Raw genomic sequence first — 23,775 nt, 5'->3', positions numbered from 1 at the left:
CGGATCTCAGCTCACTACAAGCTCTGCCTCCCGGGTTCACGCCATTCTCCTGCCTCAGCCTCCCGAGTAGCTGGGACTACAGGCGCCCGCCACCTCGCCCGGCTAGTTTTTTGTATTTTATAGTAGAGACGGGGTTTCACCGGGTTAGCCAGGATGGTCTCAATCTCCTGACCTTGTGATCCACCCGTCTCGGCCTCCCAAAGTGCTGGGATTACAGGCTTGAGCCACCGCGCCCGGCCTTCTCTGCCAATTTTTTGAAGGGCTGATTCCTTCTCATGTTTTATGTGTCATCTAAAATGTCGCCTCCTCAGACTGACCTTTCTTTTTTATTTATGTATTTTTGAGGCAGAGTCCCGCTCCGTCGCAAGGGCTGGAGTGCAGTGCCATAATCTTGGCTCACTGCAACCTCTGCCTCGCTGGTTCAAGCAGTTCTCCTGCCTCAGCCTCCCTAGTAACTGGGATTACAAGCGTGTGCCACCAAGCCTGGCTAATTTTTGTATTTGTAGTAGAGACAAGGTTTTGCCATGTTGGCCAGGCTAGTCTTGAACTCGTGACCTCAAGCAATCTGCCTGCCTCGCCCTCCCAAAGTGCTGGGATTACAGGTGTGACACATGCCTGACCTCAGACCCACCCTTCCTTCCTTCCTTCCTTCCTCCCTTCCTTCCTTCTTTTTGAGATGGAGTTTCGTTCTTGTTGCCCAAGCTGGAGTGCAGTGACGTAATCTCAGCTCACCACAACCTCCGCCTCCCGGGTTCAAGAGATTCTTATGCCTCAGCCTCCTGAGCAGCTGGGATTACAGGCGCCCGCCACCACGCCTGGCTAATTTTGTATTTTTGGTAGAGACAGGGTTTCTCCAGGTTGGCCAGGCTGGTCTAGAAATCCCAATCTCAGGTGATACCCACCTCAGCCTCCCAAAGTGCTGGGATTACAGGCGTGAGCCACCCTGCCTGGCCTCAGATTGACCTTTCAAGTCCACCATATGTTTCTCTCCCTTCAACCACTCTCTGTCACGTGCCCCTGTTTCATTTTCTTTGTACCACTTGCTATAATGAAGTTACCTTGTTTATTTACTTGTTTATCCACTGAGTACCTCTTAGAATGTAAGCTCCGTGAACCTAGGGTTTCTGTTTGTGTTGTTCACTGCTTTACTCCTTGCACCTCTAACTATGCTTAGAATAAGATGGGGGCTCAATTAGAATTTCCTGAATAAACAAATCAAATGAGATGGTATATACAGTATATAGTCTTGTGGTTTTTGTTGTTGTTGTTGTTGTTTTTTGACAGAGTCTCGCTCTGTCGCCAGGCTGGAGTGCAGTGGCACCATCTCGGCTCACTGCAACCTCCGCCTCCCAGGTTCAAGCAATCCTCCTGCCTCAGCCTCCCAAGTAACTCGGGCTACAGGTGTGCGCCACCACGCCCAGCTAATTTTTTGTATTTTTAGTAGAGATGGGGTTTCACCATGTTGACCAAGATGGTCTCAATCTCTTGACCTTGTGATCTGCCCGCCTTAGCCTCCCAAGGTGCTGGGATTACAGGCGTGAGCCACCATGCCCAGCCGTATATAGTATTTTAAAACCAAGTAATGGTAAACTCTGCTACTTTTTAATTTTTTAAACTGTGCTACTTTAAATATTGTTCCTTCCTTTTTCACTTATGTTGGTTAAACAATTATTTTAAAGTTTTTTCTATTGTAAAAGTGAAACATATTCATGCAAGAAAAATCAGAAAAATTTTGTTTGGGCATAGTGGCTCACACCTGTAATCCCAGGCTTTTGGAGGCCATGGTGGGAGGATTGCTTGAGACCAGGAGTTTGAGACCAGCCTAGGCAACAGGGTGAGACCCTGTCTCTAAAAACAAATTAGCCAGGTGTGATGGCACACACCTGTGGTCCCAGCTACTAGGGAGGCTGAGGTGGGAGGATTGCTTGAGCCCTGGAGGTCAAGGCTGCAGTGAACCGTGGCTGCGACACTGCACTCCAGCTTGAGTGACAGAATAATAATCTGTCTTCCTGGGGACGGAGGCTTGCGCCTGTAATCCTAGCACTTTGGGAGGCCAAGACAGGTGGATCACCTGAGGTCAGTAGTTCAAGACCAGCCTGGCCAACATGGCAAGATCCCGTCTCTACTAAAACTACAAAAATTAGCTGGGCATGGTGGTGCACGCCTGTAATACCAGCTACTTTGGAGGCTGAGGCAGGAGAATCACTTGAACCCGGGAGGCAGAGGTTGCAGTGAACTGAGATCATGCCACTGTACTCCAGCCTGGGCAACACAGCAAGACTCTGCCTGAAAAAAAAAAAAAAAAAAAAGAACAAGAACCTGTCTCAAAAAAAAAGCAGGACTCCCAGTTAAATGCGAAGTTCAGAAAAACAAGGAATACTTTTTATATGTCCCCAGACATTGCATTCTTCATTAAGCAGCCACACAGATTATTTTTAAAGTTGGAATAAGTCAAACCTCTGTTCAAAACCCTGAGATGTCTTTTCATCTCAGGGTTTTGAATGGGAATTTGGTGGCTATAATAAAAGCCCTCAAAAGTTTCAAACTAAGACCCAGAGTCCCGTAGGCTCTGCACCCAGTGGCTCTGTTCTCATTGGCCTTGCTGCTCTCCCCTTCCTGCTTCCCGCTTCTCTCTTCTCCCAGAACCATCTAACCTTTAGGCCTTTGTCAGACTTCTCAGCTAGACCTTCCCTAATCACCCTATTTTAAATTGCACTCTTCCCTCCCCTTTCCCTACTTTATATTTCTCTGTAATGCTTGCCACTTTAAAACTTTTACGTTTAGGCCGGGCGCGGTGGCTCAAGCCTGTAATCCCAGCACTTTGGGAGGCCGAGATGGGCGGATCACGAGGTCAGGAGATTGAGACCATCCTGGCGAACACGGTGAAACCCCGTCTCTACTAAAAAGTACAAAAAAACTAGCCGGGCGAGGTGGCGGGCGCCTGTAGCCCCGGCTACTCGGGAGGCTGAGGCAGGAGAATGGCGTAAACCCGGGAGGCGGAGCTTGCAGTGAGCTGAGATCCGGCCACTGCACTCCCGCCTGGGCGACAGAGTGAGACTCCGTCTCAAAAAAAAAAAAAAACAAAAAAAAACTTACATTTAGTTTATTGTCTTTCTCCTTCCACTAGAGTTTAAGTTCCATTAGGTCATTTTTGTTCTTTTTATTCACTGCTGCATCCCCACTGCTTAGAATAATGCCTGGCACATAATAGAGTCTCAATATGTATTTAACAAATATTAAATTAATGAACTGCAGTTATCCAAATCAATAAACAGCTTTCATGTATTTCACTAGGATCCCTCGGACATTCTGATCATTCAGCGTGTTATCTATTTCAAAGTAGTCAAGTAACTGCCATCTTAGAGGAGCCATCTTCTGTATTCTGTGATAATAGCAAACGCTTATTGAGCACTTATTATGTGCAAGCATGGCTCCAAGGTATAACAATAGTATTTTAGGGCCTTAGGTATTATAATCGGAGTTACTTTCCGAGTATATATACATTCCGAAATACATCTAAAAAGTATTTGTTGTATATCAGAACTTCACATTTAACTGGGAGTCCTGCTCTCTTTTTTGAGACAGTTTCTTGTTGTTTTTTTGGGGGGGTCTTTTTTTTTTTTTTTTTTTTTGAGACAGAGTCTTGCTCTGTTGTCCAGGCTGGAGTGCAGTGGCACGATCTCAGCTGGCTGCAACCTGTGACTCCCGGCTTCAAGCAATTCTCCTGTGAGGAAATTAGAACCTGGAGAGGTGAATAATTTGTTCGAGATCTTCTACGTGGGATGTTCAATGGCAAAGATGAGTGCAGAACCCGCGTCCTTAACTAAACGATGGCACTCTGCTGAGTTGCTTTTAGCTCCTTGTGTTTTCTTTCTTTTTGGTAGTTAACTTGTTTTCGTTAAGCCCTCAATTTAAAAAAAAAAAAAAAAAAAACTCAAGTCAAAACCTGTCAAAGGCCAAGTGCTTTATTTCCCTCCATTCAAGGAGTGGGCATTTTGCATTTGAATCCTGGATGGCGGGAAGCAGCAAGCAGGTGTCAACAGGGGTGGGGAGGAGACGCCGGGCCCCGCCAGCCAATCAGAGCGCGCGGAGGCCTCCCTTCCCCCGCCGCCGTCCACGCGCCAAAATTCCAAACGGGCTGTGCACCGCTCCCGTCGTCTCCTTCCGCCGGGCTCAGCGAGCCGGAACTATGTGAAGAAAAAGAAGTCAGCGTTGTCCGCCGACTGTCTGCTCACATCCTCTATATTGTCGGCCTGTGTTCCTCTCCACGTTGGCCCGGCCTCCTTCGCTCTACAAATGGGAGGAGAGTTTCGAGCCTGCTGTTCCATGGCGGCGGCGTGGGCGGGACAGGCGGCGGAGGGATCCTGGGCGCGCGCGCTGCGGCCGCTGGCGCGGAGCTTGTGGCGCCAGAATTCGGAGCGCGGAAGAGCCAGAGCTGCGGCCGCCTGGGGCTGGAGCCCTCTGCAGTCGCGCACACCGAGGCCATTAGGGAGAGAAGATGGTGGTTCTCCGCAGCAGCTTGGAACTGCACAACCACTCCGCCTCCTCGGCCACGGACTCCTTGGACCTGTCCAATGAGTTCCTCAGTCTGGAGCAGATCGGCCGGAGGCGGCTCCGCTCGGCTGGCGCGGCGCAGAAGCAGCCCGTGGCGACCACGGCCAAAGCGGGCGTGAGTACCGGCCTGAGGCAGGCTCCCTGGGCGGTTCCCGTGGGTACTGTCCGCAGCCCGGCGCCCGGAGGGGCCTGGGGGTGGGCGGCGCCGGTCTAGGTGACAGTTGTCGGGGACGAAGTGTGGTCGAGGACGAGTAAAATGGAAGCTCTGGGGATCGGAGGTGCGGGGCGGGTCGCAGAGCTGAGGCTGGCCGGGAGAGGACTAAGCATTTGGTCACCACCTACTTTTACGCAAGAGGAAATCGAAGCCTGCCACAGCGGAGTGCAGTCTGGGGCCAAGCGGCAGCTGTTCGGCCGCCCCCAAGATCCCCCTTCCTGGCCGATCGATCGCCCAGGCTCCTGCCCTAGGTTCGCGTCAACCTGGAGGCAACACGCATCCTCTGACTGCTTTCTGTCTGCGCCATAAACGTTGGGGGGTGGGAGGGAGCACAGGGACGGACAGGTTGTAATTCAGGCTCTCTGACCTCCATTAACGATCCAGAGGGGTTCCGTAATAAGATCGCAGTGAATAATACCCGGTTGCATAATGTGGAGGGATGAGGACCAACATTTCCTGTACCCCCCCTTCCAAGCCTCATCATAACCCTTTGAGAATGCATAGTTGTGATATCTCTTTGACAGATGAAGAAACGGACTCAAAAAGGTAAACAGTAAGGGGTAGATCTAAAATTGGAACTCAGATTGCCTGCCTCCCAAATCGTTCCCTTTCTCTTCCGTCATGCTGCAGTTACAAACAGTGTCTATAGGGGAAGTTTGGAAGGGAGGAGGGTCCTCTTGAAAGAAGTGCTGCTTCTAGGTCTGAAGTACAGTGAAGGTTTTTGCAGGGCAGAGTTAAAGCTGAGCAGAGTTACTCTCCTCCCATCCACCTCCCCACCCCAGCTGCTGAAAGAGGCCTAGGTGGAAGGGTTTCAGCATTCACAGAAGGTTGAAGTCAAGGAAGCTCGCTAGTAAATTTAGTTAAAGCAGCAAGTAATATAGTTGGATTCAAGGTGTTGAAGTGAGTGAGGGTAGGTATGGAGTAGGAAAAATAGGACCTGAGAGAGGGTTGGGAACTTGGGAGTGAGAATGAGAGGCTCAGGGGAAGTGTCTGGTGGAAGTGACAATGTAATCCTCTTCAGTTCAGCGGACGATTTCAGGGTCTTGGATTAAGTCTCCTGTTAAGATCTTGTATATAGATAACTATATAAAATTAGTTGCCGGTATCTTCTCTGGGCATCCCATTCTGGTTGCTACTCTGCTGAGGGGAGTGGGTTAAAAACTTTAGTCCCTTCAATCTCTGAAATTGTGATTCTGAATTGAAAAGACAAGTAATTTCCTGACTCAGGATTTGTTTCTCACTCATGTGCCAGGAATTGGCAGAGACCTGGAGAGGCCAAACACTTCTGCACTGAAGTTGGTTACTGGACTTATTAACCTGTGTTCAGAAAAGCTATTTCAATACTGATTGATTATTTATGTCTGGGATAACACTAGATCATATGAACATAATGATACATACTGATGTATTGAATACTGGTTAAATACATAGACCTTTTTTTTTTTTTTCTTGGGGATAGAGTCTCGCTCTCTCATCCAGGCTGGAGTTTACTAGTGCGATCTCAGCTCACTGCAACCTCCACCTCCCGGGTTCAAGCAGTTCTCCTGCCTCAGCCTCCCAAGTAGCTGGGATTACAGACTTATGCCTCCACGCCGGGCTAATTTTTAGATTTTTAGTAGAGACAGGGTTTCTGTTGGCCAGGCTAGTCTCGAACTCCTGACCTCAGGTACTCCACTCGCCTCAGCCTCCCAAAATGCTGGGATTACAGATGTGAGCCACCCTGCCTGGCCAGATATACAGCCTCTTAAGAAAACTGTTGGCTGGGTGCGGTGGCTCATGCCTGTAATCCCAGCACTTTGGGACACCGAGGCGGGCGGATCACGAGGTCAGGAGATTGAGACCATCCTGGCTAACACGGTGAAACCCCATCTCTACTAAAAATACAGAAATTAGCCGGGCGTGGTGGCGGGCCCCTGTAGTACCAGCTACTTGGGAGGCTGAGGCAGGAGAATGGGGTGAACTCAGGAGGAGGAGGTTGTAGTGAGCCGAGATCGCGCCACTGCACTCCAGCCTGGGGGACAGAGCGAGACTCTGTCTCAAAAAAAAAAAAAAAAAAAAGAAAAAGAAAACTGTTAATTATGAATTTCAGTTTCTGCTTCTCAGGTTTACCAATAATCAGCAGGTTTCTACACTTGTTAATTGGGGTGATACCCACCACATTGGTAGTGAGGATTAAATGTGATCATGCATGTAAGGAGATTAATTGAACAGTTAACATATAATTAGGACTCAGTCGTTGTCAGTTATTAAGACCATCGTCAGTTTTAGTTAATGGCCACTCCGTTTTTTTTCAGTTCCTCGGGAAAAAAAACCTTAGGTCATTGTTGACTCCTCACATCCAGTGCATTAGCAAATTCTGTTGGCTCTACTTTCAAAATATATTCCAAGTCTGACCACTTTATATGTCCTCCAGTGTTGCCATGCTGGTTCAAGCCATAATCTCTTTCCTGGATTATTTACTTCTTTATTATTATTATTTTGAGACAGAATCTTGCCCTGTCACCCAGGCTGGAGTGCAGTGGCGTGATCTCATCTTGCTGCAATTTCCGCCTCCCGGGTTCAAGTGATTCTCCTGCCTTAGCCTCCCAAGTAGCTGGGATTACAGGCACACACCACCACGCCCAGCTAATTTTTGTGTTTTTAGTAGAGCTGGTATTTCACCGCGTTGGCCAGTCTGATCTCAAACTCCCGGTCTTAGGTGATCAGCCCACCTCGACCTCCTGAAGTGCTGGGATTACAGGTGTGAGCCACCACACCTGGCTATCTTTCCTGGATTATTGTAATTCTTGATTGGCCTCCTTCCTGTTTTCTACTGTTTGATGTATATATTATGCCCCCGCCTTCCCTCAACAATCAGTTCTCTTTATGTATTTATTTATTTATTTTTGAGACAGAGTCTTGCTGTGTCACCCAGGTTAGAGTGCAGTGGCACCGTCACGGCTCACTGCAGCCTCAACCTCCCGGGATCAAGTGATCTTCCCACCTCAGCCTCCTAAGTAGCTGGAACTACAGGTGCACGACACCACACCCAGCTCATTTTTAAGTTTTTTTGTAGCGATGGAGTCTCACTATGTTGCTCGAACTCCTGGACTCAAGCAGTCCTTCAGTTTCAGCTTCCCAAATTGCTGGGATTAAAGACATGAACCACCATGCCCCACCAATAGTCAGTTTGTAATGCAGTGAATTTTTTTAATTTTTTATTTTTTTTGAGACAGAGTCTCACTGTGTCTCCCAGGCTGGAGTGCAGTGGCTCAATCTTGGCTCACTGTAAGCTCCACCTCCCGGGTTCACGCCATTCTCCTGCTTCGGCCTCCCGAGTAGCTGGGACTACAGGGGCCCGCCAACACACCCAGCTAATTTTGTGTATTTTTAGTAGAGACGGGGTTTCATCATGTTGGCCAAGGTGGTCTCAATCTCCTGACCTAATGATCCGCCCACCTTGGCCTCCCAAAGTGCTGGGATTACAGGCGTGAGCCACCGCGCCCAGCAAATGCAGTGAATCTTTTAAATTAAAAGTCAAAACAGTTGATCACTCAAAACCTTCTTGAGACTCCCTATTTAAGTGAAAGTCTGTAAGTTTGGGAGCAGCCCTAAGCATCCCTGCCTCCTTTATAATGACATCTTTTTCCACCCCTTTACAAAACCCACTCTTTTCCAGCCACACAGGCATAGCTACTCCTTTAATACCAGGGCCTTTCCATTTGGTATACCTCTCCTGGAAGTACTCTTCCCTTGGATATCTGCATGACCAATTCTTTTAACTTTTTTTTTTTTTACGTTATTTTAAACCAAAAAACAAAACCTCAGGAGTTGTACTTTAATGTGGTCCAGAAATTGTACAAATAAATAACTCAGTCCTTATAACCTTACATGGTAGATAAGATTTTTTTTTATATGAGAAAACCGATGCACAGAGACTTAAATAACTTGCCCAAATTCACCTTATAGTAAGCTGTGTGACTATGATTCAAATTTAGGAGTCTGTCTACCTCAAGTCTTTGCTAAAATTTCACCTTTGCAATGATGCTTACCGTAAGCACCATATTTAAAATTACAAACCACTCACCTGACATGCCTCTTTATTCTGCTTTATATTCTCCTAACATTTATCACCTTCCAACATAATCTATACTTTTGTATTTTTAAGTATTTTTCTCTCTTCCCGAATCGGAATGTAACTGCACGGGGACTTGGATTTTGACTTTTTGTTTGGCAGTGTTATCCCAGCACCTAGAACAGAACCTAGCAGGAAGTAAGTGTATATTAAATATTTGTTGTTGATTGTTGTTACTCTAAAGAGACGGAAGTCTAGCAGAGGAGACCTAACAGCAATATACAGAGACTATTTGCCATAAATCCCATATTTGTGGTATATGGTGGTTGAGCAATTAGAATGCACTCAGCTGGATGTTGTAGGGTAGAAAGGATTCCCCCCAACCCCCACCACAGTTCCCAGCAGGCATTATACCTTTTTGAGACAAAGTACTCCTTCCTTTTATACATCAAGGTGTCTGTGTACACCAAATTATAATTTCAGTGTTACTTAGCATGGGATTTGATTAAAATAAATCAGTGGTCTTTAGGGGTAATATATTCATACTGACAAGCCCATCAGTACCAAAAATGAAACATGTCTCTGTAATTGGAATATTTTCTGATTTGGGGACTTTACATTCAATACATTTGGTTGGATTTCACCTTGCTGTTTATATCAACCATGCATTTCAGAGACTTCATTCCCTGATCACCCTGATTATATTTGGATATTTCTTAGTTTCCTCAGCCATATATTTATTGACAGAGCATTTCTTAGACTAGGTTACTTTTATGGTTGGTTACATTTATTCATATTAATACATTAACTTGAATTTTTCCTAATCTCAGGCTGACCTTTCTTTTCAGAACTTCTCCTTTCATTACCTCTGATCAGGCTGACATTATTTTCAAGTTCTGAAGTTACCTATAGTCACCTATTTATTAACTACATTCTGTTTTTACATTTTGAGTATAATGTCATTCAGCTGGGCTTATGGATTTGTGTTTTTGTTTTTTCTTGACTTATATAGGTTCCCTGAATATTGTGGTGGTGGTGTTCTAAGTCTGTTTTTTGTTGTTTTTTTAAAACTTTTATTTTCATCCTACCAACTTTATGACTTTGGATATCTTTTCTGTAGTTTCTTTTTCTTCCAGAATCAGATTAGCCATTGTCTATTTCTGTACTTTCTTTGTTTTCTAAGGTCTAAGGTTTTTTGGTTTCTGTAAATTTAGGGTTGTTTCTCATGTTGAAGAGTCACTTAAGGATATATAGTAGGGTGATTTTTGTTAATCGATGATGATCGTACATTACTTTTGGTATTTTTTTTTTTCTTTTGAGACTGTGTTTTGCTTTTGTCACCCAGGCTGGAATGCAATGGCGCAATCTCGGCTCACTGCAACCTCTGCCTCGTGGATTCAGGCAATTCTTCTGCCTCAGCCTCCAGAGTAGCTGTAAGCGCCTCCCAATTACAGGCGCCTGCTGCCACACCCAGCTAATTTTTGTATTTTTAGTAGAGACAGGGTTTCGCCATGTTGGCCAGGCTGGTATCAAACTCCTGACCTCAGGTGGTCCACCTGCCTCGGCCTCCCAAAGTGCTGGGATTACAGGCATGAGCCCCTGCGCCTGGCCTACTTTTGGGTTGTTTACCTACATTTTTATTTTTCCATGTGTTAGGTAAAATAAAACATTCTTCAGTATGTAGAAGGTACTATTTTAAACATTGTATGTTTATTTGAAAGTTTGGAAAGATACTCAAAACTCAACATGAATATTTGTAACATATAGGAGATTTTAAAAACTTAAAGCATAACACAATACAGAAAAATGAAAAGTGTACAGCTTAATGAAGTATCACAAAGCATAGATAGGGAGCTTTTGGGTGTGGCAGTGAGTGGTGCTCCCTGGAGTTGGGTGACATGTCAGTTCTGTATTCAGTCATAAGCAAGACAGGGCCCTTGATTTTAGGTTTAGAAGTTATAGCTTTGTTTGGGAGACAGTGAAGAGCCAGAAGAGGGATCTGATGAGACAGTGTTTAGGGTGAATTATAGTTAAAAATTCTAGAGTTAAGGAAGACCAGTTAAAAGATTGTAATGGTAGGCTGGGCGGGTGGGTCATGCTTGTAATCCTAGCACTTTGTTTGGGAGGCCAAGGTGGGCAGATCACCTGAGATCAGGAGTTCGAGACCAGCCTGGCCAACATGGTGAAATCCCGTCTCTACTAAAAATACAAAAATTAGCCGGGCATGGCGTTGCACACCTGTAATCCAAGCTACGTGGGAGGATGAGGCAGGAGAATTGCTTGAACCCTGGAGGCGGAGGTTACAGTGAGCCGAGGTTGCACCATTGCACTCCAGCCTGGGCAAGAGAGCCAGACTCTGTCTTAAAAAAAAAAAAAAAAAAGATTATAATGATAATAGCTACCACTTACATAGCAGTTGCTATGTGCCAGGCATAGTACTTGATAGACACATATATTTCTCCTGTTTATAAACTATTGTTATCCTCATTACAAGATTCTTAGTATCTAGTATCCATATACTAAGTATTCTAGATTACTAGATCCTTAGTATATGGAGACTAGATACTAAGGATACTTAGTATATTGATATCCTTAGTATATGGATACTAAGACACCTTATGTAACTTGCACAAGATTACACATCTCTAAGTGATGTGCCAAGAATCAAATCCTAGGCACTCTATCTCTAGAGTTTGGGTTCTTAATTAATGCATTGTTACCACATATACCAAAACAGAAAACTAGAGTTTAAATTAAGGTGATATTAGTAGGAATGGAGAAAAATGTCAAGAAATACAGCGCAGGATCTCTGAGAGTTGAACACACGGAGGGAAGACAGTGTTGTTTCCAGCTAAAGAAGTGAGCAGTAGACCATTGGGAGGTTTTTTTTTTTTTTGGTGATGGAGTCTAGCTATGTTGCCCAGGCTGGACTGCAGTAATACAATCTCGGCTCACTGCAAGCTCCGTCTCCCAGGTTCATGCCATTCTCCCGCCTCAGCCTCCCGAGTAGCTGGGACTACAGACGCCTGCCACCACGCCCGGCTAATTTTTTGTATTTTTAGTAGAGACTGAGTTTTCACCGTGTTAGCCAGGATGGTCTTGATCTCCTGACCTCATGATCCGCCTGCCTCGGCCTCCCAAAGTGCTGGGATTACAGGCATGAGCCACCGTGCCCAGCCGACCATTGGGAGTTTTATGCCAGAATTGCTAAGAGGTTGGGACTGGTTATCTTTGAGGATGAACAGAAAACAGCAAAGCACAGGCCGGGCGTGGTGTAATCGCAGCTATTGTGGTGGCGGGCGCCTGTAATCCCAGCTGTTTGGGAGGCGGAGCTTGCAGTGAGCCAAGATGGTTCCACTGCACTTCAGCCTGGGTGACAGGACGAGACTCCATCTCAACAAAAAAGAAAAAGAAAACAGCAAAGCGCAAAAAGAATTAAGGAGGTCTGAAGCAGTGCCTATATTTTAAAGGTGAGAAGTTGAATCATGGAACCAAGAGTATTATGTAAACCAAGGGATCGAAGCATTTTAAGAAAGTAGAGGCCAGGCACAGTGGCTCACATTTCTAATCCCAGCACTTTGGGAGGCCAAGGTGGGAGGATCACCTGAAGCCAGAAGTTCGAGACCAGCCTGAGCAACATAGTGAGACCCCCTCCCCCATCTCTAAAATAAAAAAAATAAAAATTGGCTGAGCACAGTGGCTCACACCTGTAATCCCAGCAGTTTAGGAGGCCAAGGCAGGTGGATAACTTGAACCCAGGAGTTCAAGACCACCCTGGGTAATGTGGTGAAACCCTGTCTCTACAAAAACTAGCTGGGTGTGGTGGCGCCTGCCTGTAGTCCCAGCTACTCAGGAGGCTGAGGGAGAGAATCGCTTGAACCCAGGAGGCAGAGATTGCAGTGAGCTGAGATCGTGCCGCTGCACTCACTGCACCCCATCCTGGGCGACAGAGCAAGACTCGTCTCAAAATAATAAAATACGTAATCATTAGCCAGGCGTGGTGGCACATCCTGTAGCCTCAGCTGCTACTGGGGAGGCGGAGGCAAGAGGATCTCTTGAGCTCAGGAAGTTGAGGCTGCAGTAAGCCATGATTGTGCCACTGTACTCCAACCTGGGTGACGGAGCAAGACTGTATCTCTGAAAATAAATAAAGAAGTGATCAGTTCTGTAGAAGTCAGTGAGGTTGAGAAAAGCCTATGGGATTTAGCTATTGGGAGATAGTTGGGAATGTACTGAAAGAGCTGTAGAGGCAGAAACTAAATTGGAGTTTACAGAGTAGGTGGTGAGGTGATTTAAACTCATGTTTAAAGACAAAGCTAAGAAAGGATATCACAAGTATAGTGTTATAACATGTATATCATTGGGTATTAGAATATACTGCTGTTTAAGTTTTCAAGGAGCCCTAAATTGGTGTTGAGTACATCCTATTTAAACCCCATTTGTTGATATTTGAATTGACTCAGACAACTGACCCCCTCCACCCCCAAACATACTTTTAAAAAAATGAATTTAAAGCTTGAATAAGCTTGGTCTTCTGTGAAAAATAACGTGGAATATTTTTATTTTGCAACTGTGTCTACTTTATGAAAACTTCTTTTTTGTCGTTCTCTTGCTGCTTTTTCTCTATGCTAATTTACTGATTCTGCAAGGTCATGAGAGACTTAAAATTTAACAAAATACTAACATTTCCTCTCTTAAAACTTCACTTTTAAAGAACTATCAGTGCTCTCAATATTTAAGTAGATTTTAGCCAAAGAATAGATGAGAATACTACATCTCTAGGTTAAAATTTCAGATTAAGTTTGTCTTCTCTGTTTTTTACTTTTTAGGAATTTTTTTCTGGTAGTGCATGTGAAAATGTGAAAAATAGAAAGTGAAAGTCCCCATCTCTGTCATCCAGTGTTAATTACTGTTAACAGTGTTGAACTTACCTCTTGGAGATTAGATGACTTCGATTTAATACCTATGCTAGTCTTCCTTAGGAAATAAGATATATGCAAGATAATTCATGTAGAGATGTTTATAACATCAGAAAAAATTGCAGGCAACCTAAATATAATACATTCAGCAATTTGTTAAATAGATTCATGTAATGGCTGAAATACTATTCATTAAATTTTTAGAGTAATATTTAATGACATGAAAAAATGTTGATATTGCCAGAAAAAACTTATAAAACATATATAGTATTATCTCAGTTTTTAAATCATGTAAATATGTTTGCATAGGAAAAAAATGGTTTTTGCACCAAGAGATTAAAAGAGGTTGTCTGTGGATGGCTGAAATTAAGGGTGACATTTTCATTTTTCCAGTTATAATGGGCATGTATTGCTTTTATTTTTATATTGCTTTTGTTAGAACTGTTTTTGAAAGATACATTTAAAATTTTTTTAGTGTATACTCTATATAGGGGACTCCCCCAAAACATTTTTTTCCCCCACATTGTTGAGTCTTTCTTGCTGCCTAGTGCTTATTTGGAGAGAATGACAAGGCATTCACTATGCAAATCAAAGATTCTCTTATGTCACTTACAAGATTGTCTTCCAAGTTTCTTAGGAAATGTTTTTTCCTAGTATTATCCCCACCCACCCCTTTTCTTGTTTTGTAAGGAAACAAAATCTTTTTTTATCCTAATGAATGTGGTAGCATTTATTTTCTTTTTTAATGTACCAAAATATACATAACATAAAACTGACCGTTTTAACCATTTTTAAGCATATAGTTCGTTAAGTACATTCACATTGTTCTGCAACCGTCAGCACCATCCAGCTCCAGAACTTTTTCATCTTCCAGAACTGAAACTCTGTACCCATTCAGAGTACTGAAACTCTGTACTCCCAGTTCCTGTCTCCTTCTAGTCCCTGACAACCACTATTCTACTTTCTGTCTCTGAATGTGACTGTTCTGTGAATCTCATATTCCTAGAGGAATCATATTTGTCTTTTTTTTTTTTTTGATATGGAGTCTCGCTCCGTTGCCCAGGCTGGAGTACAGTGGTGCAATCTCTGCTCACTGCAACCTCCGCCTCTTGGGTTCACGCCATTCTCCTGCCTCAGCCTCCCACGTAGCTGGGAGGCGCCCGCCACCGCGCCCGGCTAAATTTTTGTGTTTTTAGTAGAGACGGGGTTTCACTGTGTCAGCAAGGATTGTCTCGATCTCCTGACCTCGTGATCCGCCCGCCTTGGCCTCCCAAAGTGCTGGAATTACAGGTGTGAGCCACCGCACCCAGCCTTGTCTTTTATGACTTGCTTATTTCACTTGGTGTATCTTCAGAGTTCATCCATATTGTAGCATGTGTTAAAATTTCCTTTTTTTAAAAAAAGGAATGATATTCCATTGTATGGACCACGTTTCGTTGGTCTGTCCATCTGTCAATGGACACTTGGGTTGCTTCCCCTTTTGGGAATTGTGAATAATGCTGCTATGAACATGAGTGTACAAATATTTGTGCAAGTCCCTGCATTTGCTTCTTTGGCTATATACCCAAAAGTGGAATTGCTGAATCATACAGAAATTCTGTGTTTAACTTTTTGAGGAATTGCCTTACTATTTTACATTATCACCAGCAACACACAAGGATTGCAGTTTCTCTGCATCCTCACCAGCAATTATTTTCTCCTTTTTTGGTGTGTGTGTGAATAGCCATCCTAATGTGTATGAAGTGTTATCTCAATGTGGTTTTGATTTGCGTTTCTCTAATGACTAGTGATGTTGAGCATCTTTTCATGTGTTTATTGGCTATTTGTTTATCTTTGGAGAAATCTCTAGTCACATCTTTTGCTTATTTTTTAATTGTTTGCTTGTTTTGCAAAGGAGTTCTTTAAATATTCTGGAGATATATATATATGTGTGTGTCTATATATATATAAAACCCTATATACCTTATCAGTATATGATTTGCAAATTTTTTTCCTATTCTGTAGGTTGCCTTTTCACTCCATTGATAGTGTTCTTTGTGCATAAAGGGTGCTCATTTTGATGAGGTCTAACTTAACATACTTTTATTTTGTTGTCTGTGCTTTTGGTGTCATCTAAGAAATCATTGCCAAATCCAATGCTGTTTTCTCCTAAGAGTTCCTAAATTGGTTTTTAGTTCTTTATTCTCTTATACAGTTTTAAGTTATCATCTCAACTTCCCCCTCTTTTATTTCTTTCAAAGGATGTAATTTCTGTCATCTTTTGATGTTGACATTAAAAAGAATAAAACTATTATGTCAGACTTTACATGTATCCACTGCATTCTAAAAACCAGTTAGTTGATATGTTGTGGAACATTTAAAAATAAGAACATGAACAAACTCTTAGCAGACAAAGTTTACCTTGATTCTTTTTTTCTCTCTTTTAATTTGCATTTTCAGTCCACTTAACCCGCTGCATTTTATGTTGATGTGAAATTTTTTTCCATACAAGCCGTTTATTTGAAATGCCAACTATATGTAAGACAGTCAGTATTAGCATGCTGATCAATAACAGTAAAAAAATAGAACCAGTGAAAACCTCTGCGTAGCTGTAATGGTACTCAAAAGAGAATTGTATCCTTTAAAAATGTTTTACACAGGTGAATTCAAGTTTGGAGGTACCTAAATAAAAATACTACGTATTTCTTTAAAAACTTTTATATGCAATTAAAGTATAAACAAATCGTACGAAGTACTGGTTATGCAGGTTGTAGACGACACTTGAATAGGACATGAAATCAGTTTAAGAAAAATTTCTGAGCCTTAGAGGGCTTCTGAGTGCCAAGAAATAAAACGTTTGTGGGTGGAGTTGTTAGAATTAATGCTCTGTCAATCAAAACAACAAGAACATATTATCTACTTGGATTTGAAATGATAAAATGTAGAAAGTAAGATTTTAAAAATTATTTCACTAATCTCTGTATCATTCCAATTTTGTGAGCAAGAAAAGTAAGATTTTATTAGCTCTCACATGGTTGAAGTTCCCTTACCCACCCAATTAGTTCATATATCTGTGGATGTATCATAGTTATTGCTAAAGACAGTGCTCTCTTGAAAATGCCTGGCATGGGCCTGGCACATGGGTGCTCATTACATACTCTTCTTGCTTTCTTGCCTCTGGGTTGGGGAGACACTGCACTGCAAAGGTAGCCCCTCCATTCTGAAGACATTGCTAGGAGAGAGTCTGGACTTCTACCTGTGACCAGGGTGAAGGGAAAATTCTTGCCTTGTCAGAGATGGATCAATGACTATGAAAAACCTACCCTGTGATCTTTTTCAGTCTAAGCATTAAAAGCTCCTAAAGCAAAACAAACAAGCAAAAAATCAAGACTGTGTTTTTGTGTATCAGTTCCATTGTTTTTATAAATGTAAGTATTGTTCATATAAGTAGACAGTAATGAAAGGAGTTATGCTTAGCAGTGCCACTCAGTTTTGTTTTTGTTATGCATCAAAAATCACTTGCCAAAAATGATTTTTAATGTTCTTTTAGCTTTATTGGGTCTCCTTTCAATTTTATTGAAAGCAGAGAATTGAAAACCACCTAATAAGGGAAGGTATTTGTTGCCTTTCTTTAGTCATTCAATTATTTTTTTCTTTTTTTTGAGATGGAGTCTCGCTCTATCACGAGGCTGCAGTGCAGTGGCGTGATCTCAGCTCACTGCAACCTCTGCCTCCCAGGTTCGAGCAATTCTCCTGCCTCAGCCTCCCAAGTAGCTGGGACTACAGGCGCGCGCTGCCACACCCAGCTAATTTTTGTATTTTTTGTGCAGATGGGGTTTCACCATGTTAGCCAAAATGGTCTCTATCTCTTGACCTCGTGATCCGCCCGCCTCAACCTCCCAAAGTGCTGGGATTACAGGAATGAGCCACCATGCCCAGACTATTCATTCAATTTCTTAACACCTACACCAGTGTTTTTCTTTGGCTTTGTGAAAGTTGTTAATACCTTGAAGTGTCTACAATAGTGACATTCAGAAAGGGTGAGAGATAGAACTTTCTTTTTTTGTTTTATTTATTTATTTAGATTTAATTTTATTTATTTTTAAAATTATAAGTTAAATTTAAGTTCTGGGATACATGTGCAGAACGTGCAGTTCTGTTACATAGGTATATATGTGCCATCGTGGTTTGCTGCACCCATCAACCCCTCATTTACATTAGGTAGTTCTCCTAATGCTGTCCTTCCTCATGCCCCCCAGTCCCCAAAAGGCCCCAGTGTGTGGTGTTCCCCTCCCTGTGTCCATGTGTTCTCATTGTTCAACTCCCACTTACGAGTGAGAACATGCAGTGTTTGGTTTTCTGTTCCTGTGTTAGTTTGATGAGAATAATGACTTCCAGCTTCATCCATGTCCTGTAAAGGACATGAACTCATCCTTTTTATAGCGGCATAGCATTTCCATGGTATATATGTACCACATTGTCTTTATCCAGTCTATCATTGATGTGCACTTGGGTTGGTTCCAAGTCTTTGTTATTGTGAATAGTGCTGCAGTAAACATGTGAGTGCATGTGTTTTTATAGTAGAATGATTTATAATCCTTTGGGTATATACCCAGTAATGGGATTGCTGGGTCAAATGGTATTTTTGGTTTTAGATCCTTGAGAAATCGCCACACTGTCTTCCACAATGGTTGAACTAATTTATACTCCCACCAACAGTATAAAAGTGTGCCTGTTTCTCCACATCCTCTCCAGTATCTGTTGTTTCCTGACTTAATGATCACCATTCTAACTGGTGTGAGCTGGTATCTCATTGTGGTTTTAGAACTTTCTTTTTTAAAATGGAGAAAGGCAAATGAATGGGATGCCTTGTGCCTTTTCAAGCTGATCAGTTTTAAGAAAAAGGACATGAAAGTTGATAATTTGGAAGTAGATTCCCTTTAAATATTCCTTGGAAATTGGAAATATTCCTTGGAAGTTTTCCTTGGAAAATGGAAAAAAAAAGTCGTACATTACACTACACTGATCTAAGATGTAAATATTTGTCTTAAAAATAATACACCACCCAAGGTGTAAGTATTCTTTTTTCAAACATCCTCAAATATAGGTACACTGATAAAGATGGTGACAAATCATACACATCATTTACTATTTTTGAAGTACCTATCTAATTTTTACACAGATTATTGTGGTATAAATATCCTTTTTATTGTGAACCAACCAAATATTTTGCTCAAATCAAAAATAAATGCCCAGATAAAACAACATTCAACAATAGAGTAAAGCCAGTCTGGGATGTGATCCAGGGACTCAAATGTTTGGTGTTTTTTTCCTAAAGCACTGCCTGTTTTTCTAAACTGATCAGTTTTCAGAGTAGTAGGGCATAGAATTATCGAGTTGTTAGGACCTTTGACTTTGACTTCTGTCTTTGATTTTTTTGTTTGTTTATGACAGAGTCTTGCTCTGTCGCCCAGGCTGGAGTGCAGTGGCACAATCTCTACTTACTGCAACCTCCGTCTCCTGGGTTCAAGCAATTCTCCTGCCTTAGCCTCCCAAGTAGCTGGGACTACATGCACACGCCACCATGCCCAGCTCATTTTTGTATTTTAGTAGAGACTTGGTTTCACAATGTTGGCCATGGCCAGGCTAGTCTCTTATCCTGACCTCAAGTGATCCGCCCACCTCGACCTCCCAAAGTGCTGGGATTACAGGCATGAGCAACCACGCCTGGCCCTATCTTTTTTTGTTTGTTTTGTTTGTTGTTTGTATTTTAGATACCTTTGACTTACAATGTGAAAATACTCTATATGATTTCAGAGCGGTGTATGAGCTTTGCAATAGTTTATGACAGAACCTCTAGCTCATAAAGCAGCCCATTAGCTTCTAGTCTATTTATTGTACTAAAATGAAGTTACATAGAGCTGTATGGTTTTTACAACAGATTAACATACTTAAACAGTTTTGTTTTGTTTCGTTTTGTTTTGTTTTGTTTTGTTTTGTTTTGAGGCAGGGTTGTTGCCCAGGCTGGAGTGCAATGGCTCGATCACGGGTCACTGCAGCCTCCACCTCCCAGGCTCAAATCATCCTCCCACTTCAGTCTACCAAGTAACTGGGACCACAGGTGTGCACCACCATGCCTGGCTAATTTTTTTGCAATTTTAGTAGAGATGGGGTTTTGCTACGTTGCCCATGTTATTCTGTTACTTGTGAGCTCAAAGCAATCCACCTGCCTAGGTCTCCCAAAATGCTGGGATTACAGGCATGAGCCACCGTGCCCAGCCCCTAAACAGTTTTTTAATTCAGCTGTTGCATTATCTGGGTTAAACTGGGCAAAATATATAGTAATAACTCTTTTTCATTGTTCAAGCCAAAATTATAATTCTGATGGACCAGTTATTTTGAGATTGCTGCTGGTGGTTAGGTGGCAGTATTTTGGTGAGTCTGTATCTTTCTTAGGTCTTTCTAACTTCCATAGCCTTAAAATAAATGAGTACCTACTATAATAAACTATTACAACTTTTTGTCAGTGGTGGAAAACTTTACTGTCAAGACTACTTTTTATAAAGTGGTTATGAACTACTTGTTATGAACTATAAACCAGTAAATTTTATTAGCTGCTTCATAGACATTGCTGATACTTGTTTATCATGAAATAGTTATTCTAGATACTAACTTGTAGTTTCTTGGGGAGATGCAAAATGATTCTGCACAAAAAGCAGTTGTTACTAACTTGTAATCAGAGAATACTCTTTGGAGGAATTTAAATTGGGAGTTTTGTAAAGAAAAACTTAGATGGCTTTCTTAATTTTTCTTAAAGGATGGGTCATCAGTTAAGGAAGTTGGAACCTACCACCGGACACGTGCTTTAAGAGCTTTGAGAAAAGATGCACAGAATTCTTCAGATTCTAGTTTTGAGAAGAATGTGGATATAACGGAGCAACTTGGTAATGGCAGGCATTTTACAAGGTAATACAAAATGGTTGAACACTAATTCAAAATAGTTTTAAAGCAGTAATTTAGGATTTGCATTTAATTTTTGAACTGTATTTTTGACTGGTCATCAAGGTTCCAGGGCCATAACATGTAGTTTATTTGAAAATAAATGATCACAAGTGAGTATTACTAAATAAAAAATTAATATGTGACTGGGTGCCGGTGGCTCACGCCTGTAATCCCAGCACTTTGGGAGGCGGAGGCAGGTGAATCACCTGAGGTCAGGAGTTCGAGACCAGCCTGACCAACATGGAGAAACCCCATCACTCCTAAAAATACAAAATTAGCTGGTGGCGCATGCCTGTAATCCCAGCTACTCGAGAGGCTGAGGCGGGAGAATCACTTGAACTCAGGAGGTGGAGGTTGCAGTGAGCCGAGATCATGCCCCTGCATTTCAGCCTGGGAAACAAGAGCGAAACTCAGTCTCAAAAAAAAAAAAAAAAATACAAGGCCAGGCACAGTGATTCACACCTGCAATCCCAGCACTTTGGGAGACCGAGGCAGACGAATCACGAGGTCAGGAGTTTGAGACCAGCCGGGCCAATATGGTGAAACACCATCTCTACTAAAAAAAAAAAAAAATTACCTGGGCATGGTGGCACGCACCTGAGGTCCCAGCTACTCGGGAGGCTGAGGCAGAAGAATTGCTTGAACCCAGGAGGCAGAAGTTGCAGTGAGCTGAGATCGTGCCACTGTACTTTAGCCTGGGCAACAAAGCGAGACTCCATCTCAAAAAAAAAAAAAAAAAATTTAATATGTACCTATTCATGCTTTTATTATTCGAAGATGATACCTGTGATACGTATGACTACAGCTAACAAGGTTGGCTGATGTAGGATCAGTTCTCAGGTATTTGAGTATCTAAAGAGACCTTTTGTGACTATAACTTAGCTCGTGATTTATGGCTCCACTTAATAGTCTATACAAAGCCTTCATTCATAATCGTAGTTCTGTTTCTGATTGCTTGCTATAAAGTTTTTTTTATCAATTCTGAGTCATTTATGAATTTCTATGTGTTGGTGTAATTTCTAAAGCAGTCTGTACATACGGTTTTTTGGTTTTGTTTTTAGTCTAATGAGGTGGCATGAAACCCATTTTAAACTCAAGAAATCAATTTTAGTGGATCAGGTAGTTTGGCTAAATTCATGGAACTGGAATATCTTTGGTTCAGAGCAAAAAGCCCTAATTAGAGTAAAATTTGTTTGATGAAATAATTGTTTTGGCTGGGCACCATGGCTCACGCCTGTAATCCTAGCACTTTGGGAGGCCAAGGCAGAAGGATCACTTCAGTCGGGGAGTTTGATACCAGCCTGGGCAGCATAACGAGACCCTATCTCTACAAAAAATAACACAATTATCTGGGCATGGTGGCACACACCTGTAGTCCCAGCTACTGTGGAGGCTGAGGCAGGAGGATCACTTGAGCTGGGGAGTTCAAGGCTGCAGTGAGCTGTAATCACACCACTGAGAGTGAGGCCCTGTTTCCAAAAACAAAGAATCGTTCTTAGATTACTTATAAATAAACAATTTGTAATGACTTAGAAGACTGAAATCCTCATGCTCTTAAATGGAATTTTGATTTTTTTTTTTTTTTTTTTTTTTCTTTTTTTTTGAGACAGAGTCTCGCTCTGTTGCCCATGCTGGAATGCAGTGGCATGATCTCAGCTTACTACAACCTCCGCCTCCCAGGTTCAAGCAATCCTCCTGCCTCAGCCCACCTAGTAACTGGGATTACAGGCACACACCACCATGCCCAGCTAAGTTTTGTATTTTTAGTAGAGATGGGGTTTCGCCATGTTTGCCAGGCTGGTCTCGAACTCCTGACCTCAGGTGATCCACCCACCTCGCCTCCCAAAGTGCTGGGATTACAGGCATGAGCCACCATGCCGGCCTGGAATTTTGATTCTTTTATTTTGTATGCCATATTTTCTAGATAAGCAAGGTTATGCCCTTTTGAGTTTTTAATTTTTTTCTCAGCTATTTCATCATTCTTTTAATATATATTTTTTAATTTGCATCTTATTTCATCCATTGTTTAGGGAGTGTTTTATACTGTATTTTATGCAATCAGCAGTTAAAACATATGACAATGTTTATGGGACACTAAAAAAAAAACACAGTTGCCATCAATAAGACACATTCCAATTTCGGAGATGTTAAAATGGGGGGAAATGTACAACGATGAAGTACAATATAAACTAGCCCGATATTTCTGAAATTTGAAGTCTTAAGGTTTATTCTTCTGGGGTAAGGTAGTGGTCCATTAACTGTCTCTGAGAACTTAAAATTGTTTTTCACGATCTGAAGAAAAAAATAAACATTTTAGGCCCCCTAAATTGTTACCTTATAGAGAATTGCCATAAAATCTGAGGCCATACATTTGTGTTTACAGTTGAATTGGCACCAAGTAGTACTACTTTAGTTATCTTAGATTAATGAGATAAGAACAGAATTAGACCTGAATTCATAAATAATGCATCTGCTTCTGTATGAAAAGCAATGTGATGTGATAGCATGACATACTATTTAAATAAATGTTTGGCACACTTCCAATAAAGAGAAGTGGATGAGTTGCCTCATCATGGTACCTGCAGTATATAGTAAATATGATACACAACATGCCAAACTCGAGAGAAACTGATAGCAGTCAATACCACATTCATACACCAAATGGTTATTTCGTTTTAGCAAAACTCCTTATTACATTAATTGTTTAATGGTTTTATAGTTTTATTTGTCTAAAACTTATAGAGGAACTTCTATTTAGTTTGGTTTACATAGTCATACAAAAAAATTAATGTTGGAAGTCCTGTTTTTACCTTTGAAAGGATCTGTACATTATTCAAGTTTATAAAACATTGTACTTGGCTTTATGTTAGAAAGGTTTTAAGGGCGTATAATAAAATAAATGCTTTCTATCTGGATTTAAAGAAGAATGACTTGGTATTTTTAATTAGATTACTTCTAAAATATAGAATTTCTATCCTTTTTATTAATTATTTTTTTCTTTATGAGACTATTACCTTGCTCTGTCACCCAGGCTGGAGTGTAGTGGCACGATC

At 42.0% G+C, this 23,775-nt stretch overlaps 1 protein-coding gene across 4 annotated transcripts in view; it reads left to right on the top strand.

Moving 5' to 3' along the window:
• Positions 1-3,870: 3,870 nt before the first annotated feature.
• Positions 3,871-23,775, top strand: part of ATAD2 (ATPase family AAA domain containing 2) — a 104,356-nt gene continuing 84,451 nt past the window's right edge. For all 4 annotated transcript variants that reach the window (XM_009213544.4, XM_009213543.4, XM_017962283.3 and 1 more), the window contains exons 1-2: positions 3,871-4,669; positions 20,538-20,686. In XM_009213544.4, coding sequence (XP_009211808.2) covers positions 4,499-4,669; positions 20,538-20,686 — 320 coding nt within the window. In that variant the 5' untranslated portion in view covers positions 3,871-4,498. The remainder of the gene's footprint in view (positions 4,670-20,537; positions 20,687-23,775) is intronic.

This window comes from Papio anubis, chromosome 8 (assembly GCF_008728515.1).
Source record: "Papio anubis isolate 15944 chromosome 8, Panubis1.0, whole genome shotgun sequence".
Classification (NCBI taxonomy): Eukaryota; Metazoa; Chordata; class Mammalia; order Primates; family Cercopithecidae; genus Papio; species Papio anubis.
This window is presented reverse-complemented; position numbering and strand designations above follow the sequence as displayed.